The sequence below is a fragment of the Acanthopagrus latus genome, chromosome 5, assembly GCF_904848185.1.
Source record: "Acanthopagrus latus isolate v.2019 chromosome 5, fAcaLat1.1, whole genome shotgun sequence".
NCBI classification, from domain to species: domain Eukaryota; kingdom Metazoa; phylum Chordata; class Actinopteri; order Spariformes; family Sparidae; genus Acanthopagrus; species Acanthopagrus latus.
In genome coordinates, this window is record NC_051043.1 from 17,447,719 (window position 1) to 17,468,492 (window position 20,774).

General features: G+C 42.3%; 1 protein-coding gene across 2 annotated transcripts in view; it reads right to left on the minus strand.

Annotated features, from left to right (window-relative positions):
• Nucleotides 1-20,774, minus strand: part of srrm4 (serine/arginine repetitive matrix 4) — a 70,037-nt gene that overhangs the window by 6,365 nt on the left and 42,898 nt on the right. For both annotated transcript variants that reach the window (XM_037096855.1, XM_037096854.1), the window contains 7 exons: nt 14,209-14,355; nt 6,420-6,503; nt 6,189-6,269; nt 6,071-6,097; nt 5,766-5,816; nt 3,246-3,329; nt 2,051-2,216 (listed from right to left, as the gene is read on the minus strand). In XM_037096855.1, the coding sequence (XP_036952750.1) occupies nt 2,051-2,216; nt 3,246-3,329; nt 5,766-5,816; nt 6,071-6,097; nt 6,189-6,269; nt 6,420-6,503; nt 14,209-14,355 (640 nt within the window). The remainder of the gene's footprint in view (nt 1-2,050; nt 2,217-3,245; nt 3,330-5,765; nt 5,817-6,070; nt 6,098-6,188; nt 6,270-6,419; nt 6,504-14,208; nt 14,356-20,774) is intronic.

The window sequence follows — 20,774 nt, forward strand, 5'->3', positions numbered from 1 at the left end:
TAAATGTATGATCTCTCTTCAATTATTGATAACGAGACACTGAGGAGGTTTTATCCCATCCGTCCTCCCAAAGGTTTCCCCACTATCTCGTCTAAAGGCGACACAGCAGACCAACCCTGAGGGAAATTTAACCACTCGCATCCACGCACGATCTGTGCATACTCAAGGGTAAAAAAGGTTTCACTAGCAGAACATTTTAAACAAAGACATTCTTCACTTTTGACAAGGCAACCTTCCAACATACATTTCATCTCAGCCTTGGTATTATGTTTTTTTTTTTGCTAATGGTTCCTTCATTGCTTTTCTTTTGTGTGTGTTGCCACAAGGTTTTTCTTATGCTTCCACCACAAGAGACAATTCTCCATTTACATTTACAGAGAAGGTTGACATATTTCATCATCAACCACATTCATTGTCATATTTTTCGAGTCTTTTTTTTCCGTCCACTCTACCTACCGTTCCCTTTATTGCTTGCTTTTATGGGAAAGAAATATTAAGCAAACATCACTCATATTCACTTTTTGAAATTGTGTGCCTTTACATTCACCAAAATAAAACCCATAAATAAATGCAAACACCACTGAAAAACAATGACCGACTGTGCAGTCCACCTGAGAGACTTTGGGGTACTGAACACCGCGTGTGATTCAATATATGGATTAATTTATTGAATTTCAATTAAAAACCCTGTGGTGTGTAATTAAAAACATTCGTCTGTTCAATTAGCATAATTTAATGATCGCTGGAGAGAAATTAAATATATTTCATGCTCCAATAAGCATGAGACAATGAGTTTTAAGGACGTAGCTGTATTTATGAGGCTCTTTGGGAAACACCACTTAAACCTGCAATAAGGAGCACAGTCTTAAACATTCAGAGCCTGTCGATACAATATACAATATTTAAAAAATGTGCTCTAATTGCACAGCAGGACAAGAGTCTCTTAGTCCTCTTTATAGTTTTAACCACACGGGTCTCAGTGCCTCAGTTACAGAAGATTTTCTGACCTGGTTTTCTGTTGTTTTTGGTCCAAAGTGTCAAGAAATCTTGAACATCTTAGGCTGACATCACATAAGCGCTGTGCTAGCGTCGGGTGCCAGCACAGGAAGCAGTGTGATGTTTATGTTGCGTAGCAGAAGCTAATGGTACATGTCCAGCTTGAAGCTCTAAACTGTAAGAAAAGTCTGTCACACTTTTGATGACAACAAAAAGTGTTCCCTGCACACTCGCTGCTTGCAGACCGTGATTTGACAAAAGAGATTGAAAACATTGTTTTGTTTCTTTGTTTTTTTTTTTGTCTATGCACGTATGTTCACACAGGAGCCAACAACAAATCAAGTAGACATTAAGACTTAAATGAGGTGCAACCAAGTATTTTGTTTTTTTCTGACTGAGCATGAGTATGATGCGGTCTGTTTAAATATTTCATCAAAAACACTGGCAGTGCATATTCATTAACATCATCACCGAATGGAATGTTTATAGCTTTGCAGTAACACCTTTAATAAAGGAATATTAATGTGTAGTGAGATATAACGCTTAAAAAATAAAGTATTTATTGTTGATGTCTGACACTTTATTTTTCATCAACAGGGAAGATAACCCTCTGGTAACGTGTAATATTCTCAGTGGTATCATTATTATTTTTGCGGGTCACCCCTACCAAGTGCTTGATGGTGTTGGTTTTTAAAAAAAACTGAAAAACAAGGCTCGATAAAATTGCTGCAAAATAAATAATTCATAAAAGGAGCTCAGAGTAAGGCCATGTCAGGTCTTCCTTTTTGTAAATATTTATCCCTAATAGGGCACTTCAACGGATTTAGACACAACATTTTCCTGGAAAGTGTTGCATTTTGGTGGAAAAAAAAAAACATACTGCGATGTGGAATTGAAATTGTAATAGCGAGCTTAACATAAAACATTTTCTGTCTTCATTGAGAAACAAACCGCCACACTGTGGGCGCTGACAGGAAGTCGTTTTACATGGCCACAACTGAGAAATCAAACTGAACAAGCGGCGGCACCGTGAAGAGTCCTGAAGTGTACTTACGGTGGCGGTGGAGAGGATGGAGCGATATTTTGGAGCCGTTTTACACACTGATTTGGTTGCAGGTCTCCACTTCAAGTCCGCATGGTCGAGCAGTCCGTTGGTTTCCTCTACTACAGCTGCCAGGTCTCCTAATGCCTGATGCACCACAGATTTTTGCAGATGGTGTCTGCGGGAAAAATGCTGGATTTAGTTTTCATGACACAGCGCTACGACGTAACTGCCTCTGTTCAGCTGCAGCCAATTCTGCACTTCAAAGAAGGGGGTGAAAACAGAAACGGTTCCTTGAGTGTCGCAGAGATTGCTGAGGGATTGAGTTTCCGATATATAAAAATGTTGGATAACATGTAGTTTGGCGGTCAGCAAACTACTAGCAGTGTGTAGTTGAGACGGCTTTACAAAATTATATACGTGACACCACTGGATGTTTTTCACAAGATGTCGTTAAGTTTCACAGACGTGTTTGTGGCAACAAAACGGAGTTTGTTTAACAAGATGTGGGGACAATTTGCTGCCCCAATTATTTCTTTTTTAACGAGGTGTCTGAACAATATCTTGCTGTGTTTGTGGCGGCAGAGCAAGGCAAGCCAAAAAATGATCATTTTCAAACCCTAACCCAATAGATTTTGTGGCTGAACCTTACCAGACCATAAGCACGCATACAATTACTCACAACATAACACTGAAAATTGAACCAAAAGAAATATGAGGTTGCAACATAAAGAGACGTTAAGTTTCAAGACATCTGAAACGTATGTCAGCAACATTTATTCTAATGATTGGTTTATAATGAAACCTGTGTGAATTCTACATATGTCAAAGTTCACTTATTATAATTGCATTACTCTATATTTAATGGTAATCAATGATTACTTTAGAGTTAATTAACATCAGCGACAATCGAGATCATCATGCCATCAACCCTGTTCAGTAAAATCCATAGAACCCGTGAAAAATGGCGTCTTTCATATTATCACACATCCAAGATTTGCCACATGTCATTAGAAATGGGTGCATTGATCTGTGGAGGGAATTTGGGGCCATTTCCTGTGAAGCTAAGATAAGGACTGAGATCAGGAAGTCACCCCTGCCTTATCAGTCATCGCTGGCGTGTGACCAGAAACTCGGCAGACACCTCGGGCTGATAAGATAAACTGAGGGAGAGTGTGTGTGTGTGTGTGTGTGGGCGGCTTCCTACCTGTCCTCTGTGGAAGACTGGCAGGAGGAACTGTCCGACTCTGACCTCCGATAGCGTCGTCTCCGCCTCGAGTGAGTCCGTGAACTGAAGGAGGCGATGAGGAGAGCAGAGGAGAGAGGACACAAGTGGATGAGGAGCTAAAGGCATGATGAGCCGTCAGTCGACAGGAATTACTAGACACCAGGCATTTCTTATAATTACTTAATAACTTTTTTTTTTTTTTTACCTCAAATTCCAGCTTCTCAAATTTGAGGAATTGCTGTTTCTATCTGTTGTATATACAAATCCGGGGAAATACCAAATGTAGACAAAGTGCTTTTACTGCGGTGGTGTCTCCTTAACATATCTGCACATTTGAATGCGAACTGCCCTCAGAAGTGAGTTTTCTACCTCTGCCTTTACTTTTCTTATGCCAGCTAGCTCGTACACAGTACTAGTACAGAACACTTACACAGTACTTCATTACAAATGTTTAATCTTACAAATCTTTTATCTTTTCCCCATTATTTTTTCGGGCTACTGTTGTAGCCAAACCAAATGTGTAAAATCTGAAAAATGCCATTCATTTCATTTACCCTAATCAGTAACTGCGTTGCCGCTGTCTAATGTTGTTAATCTAACTACCCGTTCTGCGGTCAGACGCCGCTGTAATGGCTGTGGCGCTAAACGGTGGAACACACAAATTGGTCGCCGCTTTCATCAGTGGGTTAGGGTAAAGTGAAAACATTTGTAGTGATCACATTTGTAGCTAACGGTCTGTGGCCGCTGTGTAGCTTGTACAAATTGTCCATATACTGGTACACTCTTTGTCCATCCATTACTTTCCTTGTGGCCATTGCTACAATCTCTTTTTGACAAGAACTCATTATTTTGGAGCTTTATAAGACAGTCGGGTAACATTCCAGATTCATTAAATTACCTGCCAAGAACAAAGCGACAACTGTGAATGTGTACCGCCGTGCAGGTTGTTGTTGTCAATCGACTTAAACAGACACAACTTCTAAATCCACATTCTCTCTAAAGGATCTAAAAATAGGAAAGTAAGATGTTTTCCAAGATGTGCTTAACTGGATTTTACCCGTCAAACCCATTCATCTGCTGCACTCGATCGACTCGGTCTCATCAATATGCGTATAAATAACATAACTTCACAGTCTCAGATGGCATGCAGTGCAAACGCCAATCAGCTTCTGTGGAAAGCAGATCCACAGTCATGGAATGGTCACAGTTTGATTAGGTTTAGTAAACAAGCTACTTACCAGAGATGTTGTTACCTATGTGACATAACTTTGGTGTTGTAATGTTACTAGCTGGACTTAAGCTGGCAGTGGACAACTTCTTTGCTTTAAATGATGATTCTGACGTTAATCTAGGTTTGCACAGTGTAATGGCTGTAGGAAAATGTGCATGTGCATTCAGATTGGCTCCTTGTAAACCTTTCATTCACTATGCTTTTTGGGCAACATTATGCCACAGAGGAAGCCAACAGGATGTGGCATTGTTGTTGTCTGGTCGCTTTTCTCAGGTAACGGTCGAATAACTGGAAACCCAGCACTGCAATAGAAAAAGATCCTCACTGATGGAGGAGGCAAAGGGAGGGTGAGAGAAACCGAAGTGAGACGAGAGTGGAGAGTGCCACGGTGTTGTGCCACAGTCTGTTCCCCTGTTGAGATGTGTTTACTTGGCACTGAGATTGTGTTCGAGAATGTTTTCTAGCTCAAAATGGGATTCTTACGGTTTTTGTTTTTTGTTTTGCTTTAGACAGTGGCCAGGCCATTAGCGGTATGTTGCTAATGCTATGTGATACCACAGCAAAACGCTAGGGAGGGAGGGAGAGTTGAAGAGTTTGATATTTCCTCTTTTAGTTAAAAGTCAACCTTATAACTACATATAGATATATTACTCTAACTTCAGGGATGTACAATTTTATTTATTTTTTTCTTTCCAAGCATCCATTTCTACCTCTGATGTACATGACCCCTGTTTGAGAAATAGGAGGGCACACAAGAGAAGGAGAGAGTTTAAAGGAAACGCGAAGACACGACAAGAACAAAAGCAAGCGAGAGTCGCACCGAGCCAGGAAGCAGCGGTTCCTGTCCAAGTAAGCAGCGACTGAACTTGGTCTCTGTGCTCACAAACAACGGCTCGCTCGTCCAGTGTCGAATTATAAAAATGTTGAAAGATCACAGCATGAAATTGGTTTCTCTTACCCTCTCTCACCCCTTTTTCCTCCCCTCTCTTTGTGGCTCAAGCTTTCAATCAGTTTTCCTCTTTACGAGGCTTTTTTCACGCTCCGCTCGGAGAAATAAAAGCTGCACGTTTCTGCATTCACCCGTCCTGCCCTTACATGAGGGCATTTTGGAGGAGCCTCTCTCTTCCGTCCCTTTGGCAGTGGATGCTCTGAAAGGGCTGGGTGGGCTTATACCGCGGGCGGAGGGAGAGGAGGTGGAGGGCGGGTCAAAAAGAAGTTGTGCAGGCTTTGGTGAGTACATGATTCTGATGCAGCAATCGCAGACTGACCTTTTCTTGTGCTTGCGTTCATCCTTTCTCTTATGTTTCAAACTCGAAGAGCTGGTGGGATGAAAGAGAATGGAATCATGAGCGAGAGGCTTTAAGACTGACAAAGCCCTGGCACAGACAGCCTGCTTTCTTACTGATACATTCTGCAAAGGGCACCGGCTTTTAAATTGGAAATACAGAAATTGCTCGGAAAGCAGCCGCTGAATGTGACTCCACATTTATGACTGCTGCTGTTCTTTTTATTCAAATATTCAAACCATCAGAAATCACAGGCATACACAGCCTTGCAACAGGCATATACGTACCTGCGTTTTGACTTTTTGGAGGTATACCTGGTGGAATAATAATAACAAAAAAAAAAAGATGAGTTAAAGTTAAATGTCATGCCATTTTGCCGATATTGTTGTAGTAAGAGAGATCTACCTATGCCGCTTGCTTTTCTTGGAGCTCTTCTTCTTCTTCTTTTTCTTCTTCCGCAGTGGCGACAGGCTGTGGGAGGGAGACCTGGAGCGGGACAACACATCAACGTGAGCTCTGGCCTGCATTCTCCCTCACACCCTCTCGATTTATTTATCTCAGGGAAACTTGGCAAAAGGGGGGCCCAACAATACATCTCAGCGCAGAGCCGTCTCATTTTTTGGGAGGGAAACTGACCTTTTCCTTTTCCTCTTCCGCTCAGACTTTCTCTTCTTCTTCTTCCCCTTGGGCCGAGGGGAGAGGTCGTCGTCAAAGGAGGGGCTGCAAGCGGAGACAGAGCAGAGGGGACACTTCTGTATTCAGACCGCTGACGGGATAGGAAATGTGAAACCACAGCTGGAAGAATTCACGTTTGTACAGCGCGAGGTACAGCTCAGGAATCCAATTACCTGGACTTTTGGACTTCTGAGTCTCAGTGTTGAGGTTTACTCTTCCCAAATGACCTGCTTTTTTCTCGCTCGCCTATAGTTTGATCTGGCAACACATAGTTTGAGGTTTACTTGTCCAGTTTTTCGGACGTCTTCGTTTCAAACACTGTACAGCTCTTTGAATTCCATTTAGATATGTTTTACATTTTAGAATTATGATTCTTGACTTTTACACTTTGTCCAAATTCCTTGCATATGACACTAAACCTGATGGCAGGACACCACTAATGGTAGGGGAGGAGATGTTTTTTACTTTCCTATTTTGGCTTGGACTGCCCCTTGACCGCAAGACATGAATAAATCATGTTAATAGTTTTAAAGTGCTAACTGGTGTGTGACCGGCTGAAATAAACACACCAGTGAAGCAGTGCAAACATCACATTACCAGCACAACTGACAGATGATTCTAGTGTGCAAGAACTTCCGAAGAAATAATCTTCACCTACGTCTAATATCACAGAAGTGTTGCCTTGACTCGTCCCTGTGAGAAAAGTGTTAAACTCACTCTATAATGGTTTCTCTTTTCCCCCAGAAATCTTGGCAGGCAAAATACCCCCGAACAGAATGAGTTGGGGTAAAATAATCCACGTGACTCATCATTGCCATCACATAACCGCACATAAATGCATCCTGATTGATCCTGACACACATAAGCAAGATTATCTGTGAGCCAAATGTCCCTATGAGATGATCCCATCACAACAGAATGATTAAATCCCATCCAGACTGGTGCGGAGCGCAAGACAGATCGCATGCCAGTGAGTTTCAGTGAAGTCAAGACTGATGATAACGATCTGTGATACATCCCGTCAGCTGCACAGCAGTTACGTCAGGGTTCGTCCCCCAACCTTTTTTCTCTCTGTTTGAATTACGCAAGGACTATAAGTTTACGCCTAATGCCCCAAACTGTCGACCGTAATGCCTCTGAACGGCCGCCTTGATAAATGTGCCATTTGATGGTTGTTTTCACCTCAAAAGAATCCAGTCGCTCAGTGTAGCTGTGTTATCTAGGTGAGCTAGTTGCAATGGATGGATTCGTTTTTTTTTTTAATTTTTTGTCTGGGAGGGAATCAAGAAATCCCTTTTTAATGCCAATCACTTGTACTCACAATCAGAATTTATGATCTGACACACCTGTCACTTTCTGGAGAGCAAGATATTTAAAGTAAGACAAAATGAATAATCATCAGACTCAGTGACGGAATGTAACTAAGTACATTCACGGTAATTTATTGTATAAATCGTGTTTGGCGGCTGAGATGTTCCTGCCATTCATCCATTCTCCTCTTCAAGTGTGCATTCGTTATTATAAAGAAGAAGAACTTGTCAGATTTCATCAGTTGTCTGGCTTGATTGCCATCCAGAGGCCCACTTCATTTTCTCTCGGAGAATGACTGATGTGGAAGAGGAGATGAAGGCCTTTGAAGCACTGCGGCCTCGCGGAACGACTCTTTCAACTACAGACAGACTAGAATTAAGAAGGAGATCGAGGGCGAGCATGTCGGCTGAGGGAGAGATGGTTTTGAGGAGATGCTGTTCACGGCAACTCACGCGGGCAGCCTCACCTTCAGTTTGATTATGAGGGTGCAAATAGGCTTTGTTGGGGAAACCGGACAGGGTGTCTGGTCCAGGTCAAATCGGAGCTAATGGGAATTTCACGGCAGAGTGATGGAGTGTTTACATGGTTAATGGCAGAGCGGTTAATAATGCAGAGGTGGGAGATGGCATGCAGACAGGGAGCGCCACAGGAATCAGGGTACAGGCAGACCCACTGAACTGTTTTATGAATTCATAAAGGAGCATGACGTGCATGACGTACTCGTCCACTCTGAAGTCATTTTCACTCGTCACAAGTGGTTAATCAATTACTCAAACGACAGAAAATTAGTCTGCAATTATTTTGATGATTGATATGTTGTTAGGATCCAGGCTGCACGTTTGTCAATGTCACAATTTGCTGCTTGATGATGAAGCAGTCACATGGGCTCTGGAAAACTGTGAAGGGTCATTTCAGAATTTTCTGTAAAAAATATTTTCTACAGATTGAGCATCCAGCGAGGAACTTCTAACTGGTTATGTAATACCAATGTCTCTCTATATAACGTACATAAGCAAATGAGATGGACTAGGTATTTCTAGATATATACACTCTATTGCCAAAAGTATTTGCTCACCTGCCTTGTATATGAATTTAAGTGAAATCCCATTCTTAATCCATAGGGTTTAATATGACATTGGTCCACCCTTTGCAGCTCCAACAGCTTTAGCTCTTCTGGGAAGGCTTTCCACAAGGTTAAGGAGTGTGTTTATGGGAATTTTCAACCAAGGCCTGGCTCTCAATCTCCACTCTGATTCATCCCAAAGGTGGTCCATCGGGTTCAGGTCAGGACTCAGTGCAGGCCAGTCAAGTTCATCCACACCAAACTCTCATACATGTCTTTATGGACCTTGCTTCGTGCACCGGTGCACAGCTAAGTTGGAACAGGAAGGGGCCATCCCCAAACTGTTCCCACAAAGTTGGGAGCATGGAATTGTCCAACATCTCTTGGTATGCTGAAGCCCCACACCATAATCCCCCCCTCCACCAAACTTTACACTTGGCACAATGCAGTCAGACAAGTACTGTTCTCCTGACAATGTTTGTAGAAATGTCTAGGTGCTTGCTTTTATACACCTGTGGCCATGGAAGTGATTGGAACACCTGATTTCAATTATTTGGATGGGTGAGTGAATACTTTTGGCAATATAATCTATCATTATTCCTAGTGCCTTTGACCAGGCCAAACCAGTCATAAAATGAAAAAAGAAATTTATAATGGAGTGCTGTGGATGAATTTAGAACTCTGACACCCTGAGGAAAGATGCTGCTTTGTAGTCTGGTGGTTCAAACAAAGTTAAAGCTTTATCTGTCCTGTCTGTTTTGCAGTTTACAATCCCCTCCTTCCCAACAACCACCAAAATAGCAGCAAACAGGAGGATCTGAATAAAAATATGTTGCACATTTCTTTCAATTGGGCACTGGCCTGTTTAATAATACCTCTTTTCCACTGGTCAAAAAACCCACTTAAACCAAAAACTCTTTTTTTTTTTTTTTACCCTGGTTCTACTTTGATTTTCTCATAGGACCTGGGTAAACATGCTAAATTCTGACATGCAAAGTGATGATGCATTATCAGGAATCCAGTGGTAGAGTGTAAATAAAGAAGGAATTCAGGATGCGGTCTATTAAGGACGTTTCAATCTGGACACAGAGCCCCGTTCATTCATACAAAAGCTGCTCAGTGGTGTTTTGAAGCCAAAAAAGCTCAACTGAGCTACAAAACAAATTATTTTAATTTTCTGGTCATCAAAGACAGAAATGGGTTAATCTGCAGCCCCTTTGGAGAATAAATAGTAAGTCTATAAATGTACAGTTTACATGAGATTACAGATTCGAAATCCAGATTTCTGTCCTAGCACAGCTATGGGCAGAAAACATTAAAATGTCTACAAATGTAAAAAGCTGTACAAGACACATTTTACACTTTCATGCCTACCTAAGGGTAATTGTTGGCCATTCATGTCAAAATCTGGGGAAATTGCCTTTTACGTTACACAAGCAGCAGGTCATGCTAACAGGTGAGCGTGAGCCGAGCTGATCCAGACAGTGACAAACTGCAGCCCTGCTTGATGTATGCGACCACAGAGCTCTGGAGACTTTGTGCCCATTTCATTGAATGCAGAAGACCGTCTTGCCATAATAAATGGCCCTGCTTGGTGTAGTCGGCAGTCTGGGGAGCATTAGGAACTGAAATGCATTAGGGCTGATTAGACAGACCAAGCCCAAGTACCCTCTCCTGGTAATGAGAACGCTTTGTCACTCATTAACACCTCCACCATTCCGGCCTTGTAGGAAGAGAGCACAAGGCAAGCATTTGCATTTTTTCTTGCCAGCAGAAACGGTTCGTTTTGATGAGGTGGAGCGAATGAAAGGGAGAATGAGAGAGCAGTCAATTGCCAGCTACACTGGGAATGGTGATTGCGCGAAACAATGGTGTATGAAAATGGGATTTGGGGACATCTGATGAGAATATGCTCAATGCTGAATGCAGCCTATTTTCCTGGAGAGCATGCTGCTTTTTATTCTCTGCCGCAATCACGCATGAATACCATAAATGTATGCATGTAGCTACATCCTAGATATGTCATTACATAAAAGATACATCATGCGCTTGGTGTCAGGTACTGTGTAGCATCTGGTGCAGGCGTGGTCAGGTGGATTTCGTCTTCTCCTTGGGGGGTTATTGTAATTAAACGTGTGATTCAGTGGAAATGAATGGAAATGTTTCACGTATGTGTTTTTTTCCCTACTTTCTAAAACATACCCACTGTAGCAAACATACCGTTTCCACACAGAAGAAAGCGTCGGTGGCTTGTGATTTCATGTTATAATTAACATCGGTTGCTTTCCTAAATTGGACCTCTGCCAGCTAATTATCAAGATAACAATCCACAGAACAAATGTCTTCCTCAACAGATACTTTTCTCAGGCTGCTACTTGTGATGCTTCGTAATTGAGACAGAAAACTCAGAAATGAATCCAGTCCGGTAGCCACTTTTTGCTTCATGGAAACAAACAATCACAAGCACAGGATTTTTCACGCGTTTCTTTATATTCCTGATCACTTCTGATCCATTAATTATCGGCTCAGAGCCGGTGGCCCTCGGTGGCTGTGATGCATCGGTGTGGCCGCGGAAGCTCAGTCACGGCTGATGTAGCTGCTGTTCCGTCTCCCCGGTCTCTCCTCCCACCAGCTGACCTTGTGGTCAGAGTTGATAAACAGTTGCCTCATGGTGATTAGTACTCCTGACAGTCAGATCCTCAGATACACGCTTGCAACCCCGCTGACGCCGGCTGCACCGTGTCTTAGAGATGCTCTCTTTGTGATCAGCGATTATCAGAAAAGATTAGAATTCAGAACGTAAGATCAGTTGAGTTTAGTTTAAATCTGTCACTTTAAAAGTTAATTCAGGTACCATTAATCAAATCACAGGCTTATACCCAGTACCAAACCTTCTATAAGTATAAGAAGCCTTGGGGGTCCACTAAAATCTTTTTACTGTTCCTGAGTTTAATCAAGACCCTCGGCTCAGGAAGAACCTTTCACTGGTCTGCCTCTACTTTTAAATCTTAAAACCTATTTTTAGTGAACGGCAGTTCATTTGTGAGTGCCTTTGTGCATTTATAATTTAATTCCTCCTACATTGTAGGCTTGATTATTGTTTTCTACCTCATGCAGTTTTTTTTTACGCTGCTTTTGTGTTTTTATCTTAGCGGAGGCTTAATTTGACCTGAAATTAGCTCTATAAATTAACTATTGTTACTGCTGTTACATTTTTTATAATCTTCAGAGACTCTCCATCTAGACAGTGGCCTGATTTCAAACTTTTTAGACCGTGTTCAAACCAACTACAGTTGTGATTCTAGTGTCAGATCCGTCACAGATGCATCTGGTACCAAGTTGAAACTCATTCATCTACTGCAGAAACATCATCCAGCAACACACTGTGTTGCCTTTGACTGTTGCTGTACACACAATAATAAAAATGTCAGGGTTGGTTAATGGATGGGTTGAGTAAACGTTGGACTTTCACCCAGGAGACAGGTGTTTGTTTCCAATGACCACTTGTTTCTAACTTGTGTCTGTAATGAGCAGATGTGACATGTTTAACTTAACTTACACAATGTTATCAGGTTTGTGTCATAATTTTGAGATTTAGTTTTATTGTTTCCTGTTTTATTTTGTAGGGTTCGTCCTCATGCATCATGTTGTGTTACTTCCTGTCATGTTGTGTTCCCTCCCTTGCGATTGTCCTGGTCAGAGTCACCTCTGTGTTTGTTCCCTGTGATCAATCTGCGTTCCTGTCTGAGTTCCCCACCCTTTTTCTTCAAATTGTACATTTTAGTTACTGAATGTTTTGTAATTTCTTGTTTCTTAGTTTTTACTGCATGCCTGTTTTCTTGATCAGCTTCTCGTTCATTCGGTTCCACCATTTGCCTTCTTGGAGTCTGTGCATGGATCCAACGTTTGTTCCCTCAAGCTAACCAAACTGCGACTGTTAAGCATATGTAAATATATGTATGAAAAGGTTGAGATTTAAGTCTACTGTTTAACTAATTAACTGCCTTTAATGGAAATTTCAGAGTTGTATAATATGTGATTATTATGAATAATTGGAGTACCCTGTGTTTTAGCATCTGATTAGCCTTTAAACTCGTGACAAGCAGTTCCTGTATTATTCTTTAGCTTCTCTTAAGGTGTGCCCACACCTATGCAGCTCCTTGCATTTTTGTCGTTATGCTCTGTGCAAAATTAGCACATGCAAATACACCTTTGTCATTGGTCTGAACCACACAGTGGAGCATTTCCACTAATGTCTGAAGAAATAATGCACTTTTATCAAAGATAATGTCAAACTTTGAAGTGAATTAGCCCAGACACAACATATTTGATTGGTTCACTGACTATATTATATATTACCACTGTCATTGTGTGGCTGTATAACAGAACATGGTATAAGATGACGTTTTGGTCGTCATATCCTTATGTAAAAGATAAAACTGACTTGCGTTTCAAACGACTCTTTATATCTCGCTGCCACGTGTAGCTACTGAACAGAGAGAAGCCCCGCTACTGTAAGTTCAACTCACAGAAAAGAGCTCTCAGTTTCAGGGATAAAAAGCACGGTAAATCGCTTTCCATCAGACGTCTGTTCCCTCTCGCACAAACTGGGAAAAATGATTATCAGAAGCCTGCGTGCCTGCGTGTTCCCTGCGCTCGCTGTTGAATTCAAAAACAAAGAGAAGCTGCCGCTGGGTATAAAGTTCATCCAAAGAGAAGCGATTCATGTTTGTGATCCTCTCTAACGCACCTCAGATGCGGCTCCGGTCGTGTTTTTACATATCACTGGCTGCTTCCCCGCTATGTGACTGCGAAGGCTTTGAAGGTGTCAGATTAATTAAGAGGTTTCTTGCAAAAAGAAAAAAAAAAAAGAAGAGGGAAAAGAAATCTGCCTGAATTGATTTTTCCCACCTCGGAATAAGAAGCCAGAAAATTATTCTCGGTGTGTGAAGGAGAGTTTTCAGTTCAAGGTGCCGTTGAAAAGACAGGATCTGAATGACACCGTGCGGAATTCCTCATGTTTGTATTTCTCCACCGGGCCCGACCTGATAAGACTGTTTACACTCCTCGCACCAGAATATAGAGATTAGCTGTGTTTTCTCCCTGAGAGTCGAGCCCTCGAGGAGTTTTGTTGTGCTGTTAAAAGGCTTTATCGCCAGCACTTAAATCTACAAAAGCAACTCCCTAAAAAAAACAAATGAAAACTTTAACCATTCATCATCAGAGACGCTTTGCCGCAAAAAAAAACAAAAAAACAAATCCCACAGCTTCAGAGGATCTTGATTTTCTTGAGTTTTTCATCTCTTTCAGAAAACCTTCTCGATGGCTCTCGACTGCTCCCAGTTGGTATTTGTGCAAGCATAACAACCATCTCACCTCCTGGCCCTGCGATGACTGTGGTGTTTGCGTCCTTTTCCCTTGATGCAGCCGTTTCTGTCCGCGGCATCCACCCTGGTGTCCGCTGCCGCTGCCGCCACCTTCCTCTCGTCGGTCTTGAGCGGCGGGCAGGCTGTCGTCTCCAAACTGTGAAGGGGAAGAGAAATAAGAGAAGAAACAAAAAAAAAAAAAAAGATTGAGTTCTGACTCTTGTGCCCTCTCTTGAGAACTTTTCCAAAAAAAAAGTGATTTTTAGAGTTGCCCACACAGTTAGTGCCTCCATCATACAATAGCAGGGAGGATTTAGCACGCTTGGTTAGCCGTATTCCCCTCTGGTCTACTGGATATATGTTTTATTCCCCTTCATTTCTCCCTGCCAGCCATTCTACGGGAAAATTGGAGGTCAGCCATTTACCATTCAAATCGAGGTGTCAATTGAAATGTAGTTATTTACATGCTTCAGTTGCCCTGACATATTTGGGGAAATGGTGTTTTCTATCTTTTGCCCTGCAGATGCAGCCACGGGAGATACATGGTCATGAGAATATTTCAAATTCCCCTTGAATTTTTTAATTTTTTTTTCTCATTTCTGCTAAAAAAACGGAGTTTAAAGATTTTTCAGCTGGAAAAAGCAAAAGCGGGGGAAAGTGACACGCTCAGCCTCGTGTTTGAACATATTATATGCAGATTTAAAAATTGGAGCAGTTTATTTTTGGCTTGCAAATAATGCTGCCATAAGTCAGGTGTTTACGAATTCATCCACTTCCACCTGAGCCACCCCCCAACCCACCCCCCCAAAAAAACTTCATCCACAGTCAAACCCTGCAGAACGAATGACTAAATAAACCCAACGATTAGATGTGAGCACACAGCTCTAGCCCTGCTTATTATCCTCTGTTTTAGTCATGGGAGATTTGAGCGTAATCACACATTCTCCTCTTCTTTCGAGTGGCTCCCGTCTGATTGTAATGAGAAGATAATCAGAGCCAGAGATTAGGCCGTCAACGCTGCCGCCACCTCCTCCTCCTCCTCCTCCTCTTCCCTCTGTGACGAGCAGGCAGGTGCCGTCGCTTTCTATCTTCCTCACCTTGCTTTTCCTCTGCTTCTCGGCATAAGAGGGAGCGCCACCGGCAGGGAACTAATAATGTAAAACGGCAGACCGGGTGCTTCGACATGACCGAGTGTTTGAAAGGTGGCAGGGGGGGATGAAGACAGCCACCGGAAGGGTGATTAGTCTGATCAAGGAGGCTGAGGGGAGAGGAACCTTTTAATATCTTGGTGATTTGGCTAATGTTCTCTGACTGTTGTTGGACATACACGTACAGTAAACGCCTGTTGATGTTGTTTCATGAATCGTTGAGGGGACAAACTTATTCCTACAGAGGCGGACGGAGATCACGAATCTTACTTTGTCACTGTTCATTTTCATTTATGGAGCAGAGTGAAATGTCAGTGACCGACCAGTGTGAGTGTGAGATCAGGATGAAAATCCTCACTTGCAGTCTCTAAAATTGGACTTATCACATTACTGATATACTGATATAGTGCGACAAAATACATTTTTAAGAAAAACTGAGAAATTGATGGGTTAAATAACTGTATATGAGTATTCATTAAAGGTGCGATATCTAAGAATTATATTTTCAAATGATCAAAAATGAACAGAAATGACATTTCAGCTATTTTTTGATAATTAGTAACTTAAATCCCCCTGTTGCCATCCTGAAAACCCCCTCCTTCCAGAACACCATAGATCCTGAACTAGATAACACTCCACACTGCTACCAGCTTCCAGTCTGGACTGCCTGCAGCTTAATTGAGCTAACAAGCTAACAGCAGCTAAAGTTAGAGCCAGTTATTGGTTACTTTTGTTATTTGCTGCCCCCTATTGGTGTGGAGCTTAAATTCAACATGTGGCTAATTCTTACATGTGTGCCTTTAGATAACACACGCGGACCTACTACTTACAATGCAAATACAGTGCTTTCAAGCTATTTTGTTATTGCATCTTTATTTCTGTATCATTTGCCAAATGTGCATGCATATGTTTTCTCTCAGTCAATCCAGAATCATTTGTTATCAGCTCTTCTTTAAGTTTAAATGTTTGTTTTTAAACGACATTTGAAAATGCCTTGTGCAGAATTTTTGCTAGTCTGCTGATTTATTTGCACTGATCTTATATACCCGCAGATATTAAAGGGGTAGCTACACTATAAACAATGTAAACGGAGTGGCAAGTTCCCTGAATGCTAATAAATGTATTTTGCCTCTTCAGCCTTGTTAAGACTGATGTAGTCTCTCATTCAACCATCCTGAGATAAATCCTTGACCTGGTCATAAAAGTTTACTTTTTTTTTTTTTTTTTACCTTCTCTCGGCTTCTTGATAAACTGTACAACGTGTTCCAAGATCGAAATTATAAGAGCACAGATTTCTCATCCCTGCACAAATGTTAAAAGAAGGACGCTGGAGCTGCCAAGTGGAACGGTGAAGACAGTTCGTGGTGACTTTGTTTCTGATCACCTATTCACAATGTGAAAGTCTGCTGTGTCTCTCGGCCAAGTCACGACACGAATTTGTGACGTGCCCACCTCAAAAGGGAAATTATTTTTTTTATACTGTTCCTGCTTTACAGCAATTCAGCCTCCTCTATCTCCTCTTGTACTAGCATGGAATTGAGTCTTTCTTTCGATATGCGCTCATTTTTAATTAAATGTATGTCTATAAAAACAAATGTGGACACTGGCTGGAACTGTGCAAATATGGCATTCCCCTGAGTGGACTTGATTCACTCTGTTTGGGGCCAATTAAACATCCAACTCTTGTGTGTCCATTCCAGTTTTTTCCTGATCTGATGCATCAAAAAAAAAAAATCCAACTTAACACAGGAAATTAGCAAAATCCCAGTCCATTCACAGCTGTAAAGCAGACCGTAGAGGTCTTTGGCTGCTGAACACATTCAGTGTGACAAAATATATTGATGTCTCAGCCAGTGGTGATACATCCAGCGAAGATCTGAACAATATAAGCAATTTTTCTTGACACAGGAGAACAAAAAGCTGAAACATTTGTGCCGCGGAACGCTCCGCTCTAAAGTAGGCTAAAGGAAAGTGGCCCAAAGCTCCTTTTTACTGGCCCCCTCTCTGCTTCTTTGTTATCTGCTGTCACTCTAACAGCAGCGGGTTGATGAGTTTTAAATGAAGTCAATTTCCATTCTTCTGACCCGGCCCTGCGATTTATGGCACAAACTTCCCGAGCTGTGAGTGTCTGGATTCATGGCAGGCCGTTTGTGTCCCTCAAACACAACCCCCTCGCTTCTTCCATCACATGCGTACACATATATACATACATATATCTGTGTCTCTCAGGCTTGAACAATCATTTTGTTGTCAGAATTCATAACCAGGCGGCGGTTGAAGGTATTTAAAGGGACAATCCAAAAGCGGCAAACTGGCAAAAAGCTTTAAATGAATGCAAATACCCAGCGGATTAAGTGAGAGCACTTCATGACGAAGAATTACGTGGACACTAATCCTCCAAAATCCTGACTGGATTTGTTTACCATAAAACAGGTAAAATGGAGTCATGGGCTGGGATCATCTCCACTGCAATCCCTCGTGAAATGTGACTTGATGGGAATCGTAGCCGCTGCCTGCGCGCTGCAACGCCGCGGATACAAGCAATATCCCACTTCTTGACTTTCTGACCCCTTTCTCTCGTCATTTGCGTCACGCCGTACATGTATGCTTCAGAACAGCTCCCCGAGCGATGAGTAACTCTGTCGTCGGACGCCGAGAGGACCGACCACGCTGTGACTGGCTCTCGTCTCCGACTGTGTCACAGAGGGAGCGTCTCACTCCTCTCAACGCGGAGCTCTGCCGCTCTGTCATACAACTCTGCTGCTCACTGTCACGTGGACGGGTAACAAATACTGACAGATGGCGCACAGAAACACACGGCAAACAGGAAGAGAGCACTTCGCAAAAGAGGGCGAGGATGTGATTTTCACATCTCTGCATGTTGCGTGTGTTCCAGTATTGTCTCCCAAGAATATGTTATTAATTTGCCAAATACAAATTTGGTGACTGCTGCATGATTCATTTAGCCGACAATGATTTTTTTTTTTTAATCCAAAACCAGAAAGTGTGACAGTCTGGTTGAAAGGATAAAGGTATTGATATTGTGAACAAGTAGAGTAGTGGATTGACTCTACAGACAGGTTTTGTCAGTGAGACACTCGGTGGCACATTTTTCTTTCTATAACAATGAAAATGGGCACTGCCATGTATTTCATGTCCATCCCAAACATTACATCCTCCGGTACCTAAAACCCACAGCAAAAACTCATCTCTGACAAATTCGGTGCCTCTGTTTGAATGATCAGCCTTTAAAAGAATACAATTAAACGTTCGGCCTGTTGTTCGTTATTTATGCAGCATCTAATGGGTCTGAAGTGCCGCGGGGAGCCACAGAAGAGGGAGAGATCTGATAAATGAATATACACAGTTGTTTACAAATAAAACTAAATAAAGAATCTGTTTTAGTTGACGTGTTTAAAAATAAGATACAGAAAATGTTAGATTCCGCAAGAGAACAATCCATGGAGAAAAAAAATGAACTTGGGGGAACGTCTAGAGTGTGATCCCCTGGATATCTGTTGAGGTGTCCTTGAGCAAGACACTGGATTGTTGTTGGATGTCTGTTCCATCCGTGTTTGAGTACAGAAGTGTTGCGGAACTCCTGATGAGCAGGTGGGTGCATTTCAAATGCATGTCCATTCACCATTTCCATTTGTGTGACTGTAATGTTTAGGTGACAGCGCCTAAGTTATGTCACATCAACAACAAGTCTGTTTGGTCTGAAGAAAAAGGAGAAACAGCAGAAAAAGAAAAGCAGGACTTGTCTGACCTTTTCTCTTTTACGATGTAAAATTGAGATGAACTGCTACAATATCTGCCAGGAGCTGCTCTGTAATCTGCCAGCTGCTTTACACAACACCGGCTCGCTGTCGGAGGGCTGAGCCTCACATCGGCTGACATCGTACAGGTGTGCACGAAGCATCGCAGGCAGCCATTAAAACCAACCAGCAAAACGACGCCGCGCAGCTCCGGTGTTTGCATTAAAAAATGTGTCAAAATCAAACCGGCGATTAACACAGATTGCATTCTCAGCTGCTTCAATTACATTCTGCAAGACATATTTTCATCTGCACTCATCTGCTGTTCCAAATGAAGTATTTACTCAAAGTGTGTCAGGGGAAAAAAAAAAAAAACGCCTGACAGTTTGCTTCAGCAAGGCCGCCTGGGACGTTTGAGTGTACGCCGGATGAGCGCAGGGGGGATCTGTGGGGACACAACAAAACACGCAGCACTCGAATGCAACCTTTTCTGTATAACCCTTGTGTCTACAGATACCCCGCTGTGACAGAATAAGATCTTACAAGATAGAGTTAAGAGACACTCGAGGGGGAATTTGTGCATTTCTTTGTCTGCGATCTCATCTAATCCTGAGGGCGGACGCAGGCGAAAGCCCTCCCTCTCCGTTGTGTTTTTGCTCGCCGTGCCCTCCTCACAGGTGCTCTGCCCCGCTGAGTGCCGAGAAGCCTCACACCTAATAGAGCAAGTGAATAACAAACCGAGGCAAACGAGTCAGTGGATGTACACGGAAGGATCAATACGACTAACCCGAAAAGCAAAAACAGGAAAACAACCCGAGGCGGTCGATGGATGACACGTCACTTTGAGAAGTCTTAACAAGGGGAGCGTGTGGAATCAAAAGCCAAAGAAAACGTTACTCAATGCATAGCTTTCAGAATGTGTAAAGCGACTCAATGAAGAGGTCACGTTGAAGATACAGATGATTTTATTTATTTATTTTTTTCCTGGTAGTGCTTTAATAATAAGCAAGAGTGAAGTTTCCTTCAAGAGTATATTGGAGAAAAGATTTCCTCAGAGTGTCATTAGTGTGTACAGTGGAGCCCCCCCTCAAGTCTAACAACCAAAACATCCTGATTATTCAAAGTAGAGGACTGCCAAATTGTCCAAATTAGCACTCAAGGAGCCGTCTTCCAAGATACATGCTTGTAAACACGTCAAGGCTCTCAGAGTCGATAATGGAGGCAGAGGAAGGACTTGCATGACCTTCATCCTCTGAGGAGAATTATGTGTAAGTGACAGTAAAGTGTGCCCGACTGGTGATGCTTTTTTTTTTTTTTTTTTTTTTCTCCCCCATTTCCACAGATGATTTAAGAGTTCCCCAGACACTCGTGAGGTTCAGAGAGGCTAATAAACTTTTCATTATCGCTGTCAGAGCCACCAGGAACAATTGATTATCGTTATTATAGGAGTGATGATAGTCGGGATAATTACCAGGGAAAGAGATGATCTACAACCACAATTAAAACCCAAACAGGGTGGTCCCCAGGCACTTGGCTTTAATTTACACTGAGAGTGTTTATCCAAGTTTCAGACTCGAGTCGAGAACAACTCTATCACCACCGAAGAAGGACGCGAGCGGGCAATTAAAACCCACGCGGAGTGAATCAAATGCGTCCCTCATGAGGCGAAC